Below are 12,225 nucleotides of genomic sequence, written 5' to 3' on the forward strand. Positions count from 1 at the left end.
ATCTGGATTGCTTTGGCTCAAGAGTTAGTAAATGTTGTGGTTTAGTGAGACCTCAGTTCAAACAGCAATAAATCCTGTGCAGGACTTCACAAACAGCAGGCTTAACTATTAAACAAAGTTGTTAAACCACAACCACAGATACCACACCTCACCTCAACATGACTTCATTCCCAAAAACCCAAACGTGCAAGTACTGTACCTGAATGTATGGCCATATCCTTCCACTGCAGAAGGATACGGATACAATCACGTCCACACTTTATTAATCCATTTCAAGACCAGACAACAGAGCAAGTAGAATGAAGTTGGCTGACTGAACTCCAGGCTGTTCTGCTAAGAGATAATTCCCGCAGTAGATCCAAGAACACAGGGTGTGTCTGTGCGCCCCTCACCTTCCTCCGCTCAGAGCTGGCGTGTGTGTGCACGCCCTACAGATGTGGGTGTGTTAGCACAAGTGTTTGTGTCTCTGCGAGTCGGTTTCTTCCTTATTACTGGCTAAGTGCTGCTTTCAGGCTCCGCTTTCAGCTGTGTTGAGTAACTCCTAGTTTTCCTGCTCCTTGAAGCCTTTTTTTTTTTATTCATTCCAGGAGAGTAGGGAGGAGAGATCAAAAACTTTGTGTACTGATTTGAGGTCACTCGTTTACTACAGAAGAAAACGTGTGCAAACTACAAGCCAGAAACTAAAGCCAAAACACATTCCAGATCACCTTTGGCCCTCGTCATTCTCCTGACCGCCTGCTTTCCGAGGAAGGATTTCAGCTCTGTACACAAAGTTATGCAATCAAGTGTTCAGGACGGCTACCCAACACACACCCTACCTCAGGCCTTTGTTCCCCCTCCCAAACTTATTCGCTTTAATCAGTTCTTAGCGATAACTCGGGTGGCATATTGTTGATTTTGTCAACTGTTGCTTTAATTTCCAAGACTATCAATGTAAAAAAACAAACAAACCTACCTCTAAACCCTAAACTTGCAGTTATACAGTTCTACATTCATTTTCCAGCTATATGTGGATTGCCAAAAATTATTGTCTGAAGCAGGAACTTCTGTACAAACTGGGCTAAAAATGCTCTTTAAATAAATTAAAATAATTAAAAATAAATCTGTTTGAAACTGCTTTTCAGTTAAAAATTCACTTTTGATGAAAATTTATTTAAGTTCATTTTAATTCTGCATCCTATTTGCTACTTCAATTCCAATCCAATTCAAATTCAGGAATTGAATTGTAATTTTAAGGGCACTTTCAATTCAATTCAATTCAATTCTGAATGAAATAATATTGTTTATCAATTTTCCAGCTAAATGTGGCTTGCCAAAAGTGATGCAATTAAATATAAATTCTTGACAGAAAATTCTCGACAAACTGGGCCAAAACTGACATTTTGAAATGTAAATTTTAAAAATTATGTTTAGCATGTTGCTTTTCTGCAATTTGAATTTTACGCTACCTCAATTCAAATTAAATTCAAATTGAGGAATTGGAAAAGGCATTTTCAATTCAATTCTGAATGCCATACAATAACTTAAAAAATTTTTTTTTTTTTTTTGTACATTTTTTCAATTCTGACCACAATATGCCTCCATAGGCAGTGAAAATAGAACATTTTCTCATAGAAAATTCAATCTCAGAGAGGGTACATGTGCCTCATCAACAGTAAATGTGACCTTTTTTACCATCAACATAAAAGTCGTTTACATTATATCTAATTAAACCTGCGTCAGTTTTACGTGTGTTCTGTTTTATCTCAAAGTCGCAAACATTAAACCAATTTAAAAAAGCTAATTATTTGACAAAACAAAAATAATTTTATGGCATTTTTGTCAGAAAACATTCTGTGGCTAAAACTTTCAGTGCATATAAACTTGCTAATAACAAATGTATGAAAAAGCCAGCATAGTTTTCCAAAAGCCTTAACAGGGATAAGAGAAAGGTCCTGCATTAACATGTCTGCAACTAAAATCTAACCCTCAATGAAGTGCAGCTCGGGGGGGGCTGAAGACTGAAAGAAGGGAGTGGTGACTGCAGGCCATGCGCTTCTACATGGGACTTTTAACTTTATTGCCATTCCTGCAGTTCTGGAATGGCAGAGTCACAAAAACATTGAATAAATCAACAACATCCCACCACTCACAGACCTACCACAGCAAACATTACATAATACCATCCTACAGATTTTTCAGGTTTCAAATATAACATCTCCCATTTAGAATGAAATCACAGCATACTGAAGCGTCTGTCCGTCTTCCTGCTGGCTCTGTTTAATTTTCACTTCTCTAAATCGTCCTTTCCTTTAAGCTTCCTGAAGTCAAAGAGTGTCTGCTGTATATCAGAGAGCTGAACGCACACGCTTTGAAGTGTCTTTCTGCATGTCTCACAGATTTAACAGGCCATTTCATTTTCATTTGTATACTTCCTTAACACCCTTCTCCCACTTCTCTAAATATTCATCCTTTTCTTTAAATTAAACACTGCATTACATAACATCACACAACAAATGATTAATTTTGACACTGCAAATGACACAGAATACAGAGTAAGGAGAATGAACAGCCCACACTACAAAAAGTACCAAAAAGCACCATGTTTTTGAACACCCAACATAGTTTCAAAGTAAATAATAAGATTAGTTTCCAAAAAAATAATATCACCCACTGTCCTTCCATTTGTAACCCACCCACTGTCTCAAACTGTCTCTAAGAAGAAACAGAGCAGCTGATATAAAGGCAACTTCCTAAGACATTCTCTGCCTCTTTTGTCTCCTGCTTTAGCACTGTCGAGACTTGTAGGTTTCTGCACATACAAAACTGTAACATTGCAAATGATCTAATTACTTCATCACTGTGTGCTAAATCTAATTAGGAAATCCTCCTATATGTACATCCATATGAACGTATTATGCTGCTGTACATCCTGTTGTTGTGAGAGACATCACAACCCTACACCATTGAATTCTACCATTAATCTTCTTCATAAAGTTCCCTAATATAATGCATTCTACCACTACAAAATCTATTAGATTTCAAAATACTATGGTATATCTTTTGAAGTACACTGAAGTATATGAATATTAGGGCTGAGTATCAATGGAGATTTCCTCATTCAATACGATTCACAAGCTCAATTCCATTTTTTTTTTTTCATCGGTATGTTTCAGTTATTAGACATTCTCTCTCTTTGCAAATGTTGTATATTATACAGAGCAGGGTTTTAAACTGATTTAAACCGGTAGTTCATTTTTGGAATGATTCAGTAAAAGAACTGGCTCATAAGATTTGTTCCTGAAGCAGACTACACTGTTCACGTTGTATGTCTGTTTTTGCATGCAGCCTGCAACTCAATAGAAACATGTTTCTTGCCACTATTTTGTGGTACGCAGATATTGCGCAACAGAAAACACACACTGCAAACTCACATTCAACCACTCAGGTAAAATATGATTTATTTTGCTGTGGCACTGAAGAACCAGCGGATAACGGAATCATTCAAATGAAGTCTCTGATTAATTAGAAAATTTTAAAGCAGCCATAACGAATATGGTAATCATTACATACTATGTGTATATAGCCATTAAAAATGTTGAGGTCGGTAAGATTTTTAAATGTTTTCGAAAGAAGTCCCTCATGCTCACCAAGGCTGCATTTATTTGATTAAAAAAATACAGTAAAATATTACTACAATTAAAAAAATGTTTTCTATTTTTGATATATTTTAAAATGTAATTTATTCCTGTGACGGCAACGCTGAATTTTCAACATCACTACTCCAGGCTCCAGTGTCACATGAACCTTCACAATAAATCATTCTAATAAGCTGATTTGATTTCTAAAAGTTTCATTTATAAATCGTTGGTGATAATATATAAAACATGATACTGAATATTCACTGGGTAGTTTGCATGCACTCAAAAAATTATTTTATAATGCTGTTCACTTCATTTAAGCAATTCATTTTAATTTAACAACAGGTTTCTGGTTCAAATGTGATTGCTTTTAGCAATATGAGAAAATGCAGAGACTTGTTAATGTTATATTATGTTGGCATTTAAAAGTTTCTGTTATGTCAGTGTTTTAGCAAGAATTCAAACTGCTTTAATAATAAAGCAACCATTGTGGCAGTGCTATTTAAATTTTATAGTTATATTTAGTTGGTTTATTTTTTGTAAATCACAGGACTAAACAAGAAGCATTATTTGAATAATTGAATTTAAATGGAAACCGTAAGTAAGCTAAAACCATTCATTCAAGTTAAATGAACACCATTGATTAAAGTTATTTGTACATGGTTGATTCTATTGAGTTTTACTTCTTTCAATCACGTGGAACCACTGTCTATGGTAGAATCATGTTCCGCCAAAGAGCTTGGTTTGACATTCTAAAGGAGTTTTGCTAATGAACTAGCACTAGGGTCTAGTGGTTAACTCACCATTCTTGCGTTCTTTCAGGGGCAGTGGGCTCGGTACAGACTGCAGAGTGAGTTCCTGCAGCTCACTGGCCACCGCCTCGCTCTGAGGACTGGGCACGGAGCTGTTCCCCACAGCAGACACCATGCTGCCAGGGCTTAGCTCCTCCCCACGCTTGGCTTCCTGCGCTGCCAGGGTGACGGGTGAAGCAGTCAGACCTGTGAGATGTTCATTACAGAGACAAGGCTGAATTAGAAACTGGAAAACACCACAGACAGACATAACACACATATAAAGGGCGTCAAAGGCTTTGCAGAGCGTGAACAGAAGGTATTATTTCTGACACGGTGCATCTGAAAAAAAAAAAAAAAAAAAAAAAAAATAGTTACATACTGTGGTCAGGTCTGTGCTAACAGGGAAAAAAAATATTCCAATATAGTGCCATGTCCCATTAACCTATATAAAACACTCCTTTACTCGCTACTTAAACCAAGTGAAACCACTGTGGGTGTATTAGGCTACATGTTCTATAAAGCACAAACAGCGTAAGTTCAGACGTGAATCATTGTGCAACTCACACATTCAATGCCATCCAATATGACTGGAGGCAGCGATTTACACAAGCATGTAAATATCATCAGGTGGGGAACTCAAAGCCTCCAGCACTGAGTCATTTAGAAGAGTTTTAGAAAATGCTTCGTCTGGTATCCTTTTTTTCCCGACAGAACAAAGAGCGATTGTATTGACATTTAATCTGTGAGGTTGAAAAGTACTGCAGAAACAGATTTCCATAGAATCCAAACGCCCATAATTCACAGTTCTATACATCTGCTATGCATGCCATGTTCATTAGTTACATATTTCAGCTAACTGTATTAGAATTTTCCCCTCACAACACTGCTGTTCAAAAGACTGGGAAGATTTTTTTTTTAAAGCAATTACTTTTATTCAGCAAGGATGCATTAAATTAATCATGTGACAGTAAAGACATTTATAATGTTCTTTTAAACTTTATATTAAATCAAAGAATGTATCATGGTTGTTTTCCATAAATATATAAAGCAGCACGACCATTTTAAAATTGATAATTATACAAAATGTTTCTTCATCACCAAATCAACTTATTAGAATGATTTCTGAAGGATCATGTGACACTGAAGACTGAAGTGATGCTGAAAATTCTGCTTTGCCATCACAGGAATAAGTTACATTTTAAAATAAAGTAAAAAACAAGTTATTTTCATTGTAAAAATATTTCACAATATTATTGTTTTACGGATTGTCTTCCAATAATATAAAAAAATGACAGACCTTAAACTTTTGAATGGTTATGTATGCTGAAATTGTGAATAAACCCCAATTTATGAAACAACAGATAATATTAAAATCCAAATATTTAACATAAAATCTCAGAAAAAGCAGATGAAGAATTATGGAAAAATGCAATTAAATGTCTTTTCCTTGCACAAAGTTATTGTAGGATTTCAGAAGACTTGAAATGAGCAACTAGCACATTCTTCAAAATATATATTTTTTATGTTCCACAGAAGAAATTAAGTAGGCTAATACAGGTAAGGAATGACAAAAGGGTGAGTAAATGACACATTTTGGGCGAACCATCCTGAGGGTGTAAAGTGCACACACACATTGTTGATCAATTAGAATCGTTTAACTTGATTTTATCATTTAGACTTCTTTTTTTCTAGCCATCATTGTACTTTATATAAGGTTGGATACCGAAACCGGCCCCGGGGCTAAATTACGAAAGACCGCAGTATCGATACGATAAGCTACGACATTACCAGTTCTGTTGTCGGTAATAGAGAAACGTTATGTTATCTCGCCAGCCGTTGATAATATTAAACCAGAAGAGAGAGAGAGATCTCTCACGCGCTTTACAGCGCGCACGAAACGAAAGTCCCTGCTTAGTGACGATGGGAGAGATAACTAAACATTCAAATGTCTAGTTACACTTTAGGCCTGTGATATTTATCCAATTTTATTTTCGATTTCGGCTTCCAAGGATTATCAAAAGAAGATATTTGAGGTAAAACTATTAAAAACTAGTCGCGTTCCATCTAGCGCACTTTCAGTGTATCATTTCTCCCTAAAACCCAAACTTAACGTCAGAATCGGCACAATCGGTCATTGTTGTAAAATGCAGTCTCTACGGTTGCTAAATTGCGGGATGCATTTTCCAACTATCCCAACAGTTTGGTAGAATGCATTAGGCAGAAAAAGGCTGGCACACGCCCTTAAAAGATGTCTGGACAATTCCTGTAAAGGAATTAGATGCAGTTTTCCAATAAGACATTAAAAACAACTTAAAGCATCATCTGACTAGGAGCACAGTGATTGCAATGGCCATTCTGAGCATTGAAACTGTAGTGATGGCATTCACAAATGCACATTATGCAACTCTCAATTGGTGAGGTAATGTAGTACATCTACGCCCGGTTTCACAGACCAGGATTAAACTAGTCCCAGACAAAAAAGCATGTTTGAGCTATTTTAACTGAAAGCAACTTGCACTAACATATCTTAAAATATGCCATTGTTTTGTCTCAAGATGCACATCGGTAATGTTTTTTTCAAGGGCATGTTTATAAAAGCTACTTTAAAGGGTTAGTTCGCCCATTTAAGACATGAAGTTGTATGCAATCCTTACCAGCACTATAGTGCATACACACTGACCCACTCTGTGGTCACCTCCCTGGTCAGAGTTCTGGCCGCTCGAAGTTTTTCAAGAAAGTATTCCCGGTTAGTTTCCGGGGCCTCAAAACTGTGCGTTTTTACGTGAAAAAATTATATGCGTTTCAAAGCTTGATTAATTTACATCACAAAAAACACTCCGGGCAAAATTCATACCTCAGTTTTAATCGGCACTATTTTCTTTCCATTTCTATCAATCCGCGCTGCTGTCAACGTCAACAGTGTGCACGTTCCGATCAGCTGTTCCATAGTGTTTACACAATCGAATGACAACGACTTAAAAAGTACAAAATTAACAATGGTGCGAACTTGTAAATTCCCAGGTTGTGACCACAAGAAAGTGCCGGGATCACCGTTCAGATTCCATCGTTTTCCTGTTTCGGATATAGCTATGAGACAGCTTTGGCTGGTTGCCATCGGCTACTCTGCGGGAGCTAAAATATCCAGAATAAAGGATTTTCGTGTGTGCAGTGCTCACTTCAGCGAAGACGATTACATCCCCAACCAAGGAGGAAAAATAAAAAAAAAAGATTTGAAAGATTTTTGCTGTACCAGTATCACAGGTAAGCTCTATTTACTAACTTTATAATCCCATGTCTAAACTGTACGGTAAACAAGCTGATGTTTAGACTCCAGTGGAAATCACGTGAAAAGAGGTCTAATATAAAAACAGTATATAGGGATATAGGTACAATTTTGCGGGTAAGCTCATACTTGCCAACCTTGAGACCTCAGAATTAGGGAGATATTCAAAATGGGGGGGGGGGGGGTGTTAGGGTTGGGGGGGGGGGGGACTCGAACTCATACTCATATATATCACACACACAAACGGAAAGAAAAATGTAATTCATTTATTTGAATAACAAATAACAACAACACTCCTCTACTAGGGGTTGCACGACTACTACTAGTCGATTTCTTATCAAAACAATACTCGAGTTACTCGACTACTCGTGGTTCATGCTACTGTAAATGAAAAGACATGAAATAGCTAGGCTAGATCTTATCAATAAACATTTATTACTTCATAGCCTAATGCAACAATTACATAAGTAAACTCTCAAAACATTATAATTATGACATTTCATTTTTAAATTTTCATGTAACAGTCTAAAGCTAAATAAATAGCTGCTGTTCTTGCCTTTCATTTCAGACGTCTGCTTCTAGGGGCCGTTCACATATCGCGTCTTTTTCGCGCTCAAGGTCGTTATTTCAACCGTAGGCGCGCGGCCGCGGTGAGCACGCTCATAATGGAAGCAACGTGGTGCGCTAGTTTTTCCAGGCGGGTTTTTCCTTCTCATCTCCAGAAATATATCTAGTAGTAAAGCTAATGCGAGGGCTAGAAATCAATTGACCTTTCGCCGAGCCCCGCCCCCCTTAGTTACTGTTGCTACGTCCGACAAACAAATGGTCAAACACGACCAGCGCGACAGATTGCCATGACTGAAAAAGGTATACCCGTGCGTGTCAGTGACCTTTTTTGGAGCAATACCTCCGCGATATCCTCCAGATTGAGGCAAAAAGGGTTACAGTATGCAGTGGAGGGATATATTATAATATAAAAATACGCAATGAAGGAGACACGACTACTATCTACGTCTCTATCGAGGGGCTAATGCTTACCGGTGTTCATACACATCATTTGTGATTATGGCAAAGAACAAGGAAACAAGTGTTTAAAAGCATTGTAAGACACTTACTGTTGTGTTTTTGTGTGAAAGAAAAAACTGTCTCTGAAAATAAAAGTGCTGTCAGCAATAATTTCTTATGTGTGTTTTTTCGCATATGACTAAAATTTTAAATGCTGCAACACATGGGAGTTATATTCCCGATGCTGTAGTTTATTTGATCAGTCACAGTATATCATTAATCAAGCTTAATTTGACTTTTCAACTACAATTAGGCAGGTGAACTGAAAGCTTTTACAATCTTTTAGCTATAACTTAGGCCTATATCATTGACAAAAGTATGTGGTGCATTTTCTTCCAAAAATGATTTTCTTTCTCAAATTCATGCTTCAAGTTGACAAAGCACAATAAACGAAATCACACAATAACTGCTTAACCAGACATAGCCTTAATTTGCATCTAAATAACTTTCATTGCTTGTCTTTCATAATGCACTTAACGTTACCATAATATTTATTAGCGGGACAACAGATCACAAAAATCGCGGTTGAGACCATAATATTTATTAGTGGGGCAACGGATCATAAAACTCGCGGTTCAGACAATATTATGTTTTTTGAGTTACAGATAGGATAGTTTTTCAGATCAGAAAAACAAAACAAAAAAAAACTTTAAGTAGCCATCGATACCACAGCCAGCAGACGTATTTATGCCTCGTAATGTTCGACACATTTAACTGGGATTGGGGCCGTCCACACTGTTTTATCCATTGTAGGCACCGCTCACGTTGTGTTTTCGGCTTTGGGAATGGAAAGAACATAACTCCTCCAGACAATCTCTCGGGGTATGTAATGTCCGATTTACAAACGCCATGGGCGCACGCTTCACCATCTTGCTAATGTTTGTCGGACCTGCTCACATAGTAACGGTTGCTATGATGTGTGATTGGACAATGGCCGTTTTGGGGGAGGGGCCGGCGAAAGGTCAATTAATCCTTTGCTGATACTTCTTCGTCGTCATCATAGAGAGCGCAGTTTGGTTGCATAGCAACGACAGACGCCATGGGAGCGCAAGCGTTTGGTCTGAAACGGCGCCCAGTGACGGATGGTGTAGCAATATTGTTGTCCGGGTGGAAATCGGGAGAAATTCGGGAGAAAGGTCGGTCCGGGAGATTTTCGGGAGGGGCTTTGAAATTCGGGAGTCTCCCGGACAAATCGGGAGGGTTGGCATGTATGGGTAAGCTCCATTTACTAACTTTATGATCCCATGTCTAAACTGTACGGTAAACAATCTGATGTTTAGACTCCAGTGGAAACCACGTGAAAAGAGGTCTAATATTAAAACAGTATATAGGGATATAACGATGGAATCTGAACGGTGATCCCGGCACATCGGAACGTGCACACTGTTGACGTTGACAGCAGCGCGGATTGATAGAAATGGAAAGAAAATAGTGCCGATTAAAACTGAGGTATGAATTTTGCCCGGAGTGTTTTTTGTGATGTAAATTAATCAAGCTTTGAAATGCATATAATTTTTTCACGTAAAAACGCACAGTTTTGAGGCCCCGGAAACTAACCGGGAATACTTTCTTGAAAAACTTCGAGCGGCCAGAACTCTGACCAGGGAGGTGACCACAGAGTGGGTCAGTGTGTATGCACTATAGTGCTGGTAAGGACTGCATACAACTTCATGTCTTAAATGGGCGAACTAACCCTTTAATGTCCTATTTGAACTAAGGCCTAATCCTGGCTTAAACTAAGCCCTGTCTGTGAAACCAGGCCCTACTGACATTTAAAGGGATAGTCCATCAAATAAAAATTCATTCATAAGTTTCTGTGAAACACAAAAAAAAGAAGAGATTTTGAAGAATGTCGGTAAACAAACAGATTTCGTTTTCTATTGACTTCCATTGTATTTTTCCCCATATAATTCAAGTCAATCCAAACCAAAAATATTTGGTTACCAACATTCTTTAAGAATATCTTATTTTATGTTCCACATAAGAAAGAATTTTCATTTTTGGGTACAACTGATTTAAAGGGATAGTTCAGCCAAAAATTTAATTTACCCATGATTTACTCACCCTTAAGTCATCCTAAGTGTATATGACATTCATCTTTCTGTTTTGAATTCCATCAAAGTGCACCCATCCATGATAAAAGTGTTTCACACGGCTCTGGGGGGTTAATAAAGGCATTCTGAAGTGAAGCGATATGTTAGTGTGAGAAAAATATCTATTTTAAAACTATCAACTAAAATGACTAGCTTCCGGCAGACGGCCTACGCAAGTTGACTTGCGCCACAAGAGTAACCCGTGACACATGTATGACGTAGGATGAGTATCGTAAGTTTAGACGCTTTTTGTGGTTCAAACTAACAGAGCTGGGCAACAAACTCAAGCTCCTCCGATATTTCTCTTTAAAAATTGTCGTTTTAGACTTCTAATTTGTGACTGGTGTTTTGTTTTGCTCTATCCTGCACTCCCGCGTTCGTCAATGCGTCAGGTCAAGGGTCACTCTTTCGCCATAAACCGATGCGTACCGACCGTATGACCGGAAGCTAGTTATTTTAGTCGATAAAGTTTTAAATATGGATATTTTTCTTACACGAACGTATCGCTTCACTTCAGAAGGCCTTTATTAACCAATTAGAGGCGTGTGAAACACTTATTATGGATAGATGCACTTTGAAGGACTTCAAAACAGAAACGGCCATTCACTGCCATTATAAAGCTTGGAAGAGCCAGGACATTTTTCAATATAACTCCGATTGTATTCGTCTTAAAGAAGAATGTCAAATACACCTAGGATGGCTTGAGGGTGAGTAAATCATAGGGTAATTTTCATTTAAGGGTGAACTATCCCTTTAAGGGCTAGAGATCCAAATATTAGTGAAGTGATTGCTGAAGGCTGTTCTTTTAGAGCAGCCAAAATCAATGTCAAACTGCATGATTGAGTTTTTGCTTTCTGTAAGCTTCGCCCATCTTGTAAGCTGATGCATTCTTCATTATGAGCTCATCAGCATCCAGAGTCTATCGACATGGCAATCCCACCCCGACGTCCCATGAGAAGAGAGGTGGAGTAGAAAGAATCATATTTCTTTTGAATTGTTACCTAATATTTAACAAGCCTTTTGAGACTATTTAAATGTTTTTCCTATTGCTGTAAGCCTAATGTTTACAATCAAGTTTCAAAACCTGCAAGTTGCCCTTTTCTTTGAGAAGTACTATTAGATTACACCGTCTCCTGCCAGCTATGAATTAAAATAATAAAAATAAAATCAATAACACATGTTAACACTAAAACCTGGCTGGCTTATCACACTCATGCTCTCTGGAATACTTGATTCTGATTGGTCAATAGCATTACTGAGAGGTCAAATACTTTTATAATGCTATGTTGTATATTTTACAGCTGTTCATGGCAACATAGGCCTACCAGTTCTACTTTCATATCAAGCCTTTTATCTCATACCGAGTCAGA

General features: G+C 37.7%; 1 protein-coding gene across 4 annotated transcripts in view; it reads right to left on the reverse strand.

Annotated features, from left to right (window-relative positions):
* mrtfab (myocardin related transcription factor Ab) overlaps positions 1 to 12,225 on the reverse strand; it is a 40,208-nt gene that overhangs the window by 25,537 nt on the left and 2,446 nt on the right. For 2 of the 4 annotated variants that reach the window (XM_079851268.1, XM_079851266.1), the window contains exon 3: positions 4,424 to 4,618. In XM_079851268.1, coding sequence (XP_079707394.1) covers positions 4,424 to 4,547 — 124 coding nt within the window. In that variant the 5' untranslated portion in view covers positions 4,548 to 4,618. Of the gene's footprint in view, positions 1 to 199; positions 380 to 4,423; positions 4,619 to 12,225 lie in introns of those variants that run through there. The other 2 variants (XM_079851269.1, XM_079851270.1) reach the window with 2 other exon arrangements.

The sequence above is a fragment of the Squalius cephalus genome (assembly GCF_949319135.1).
Source record: "Squalius cephalus genome assembly, chromosome: 19".
Classification (NCBI taxonomy): Eukaryota; Metazoa; Chordata; class Actinopteri; order Cypriniformes; family Leuciscidae; genus Squalius; species Squalius cephalus.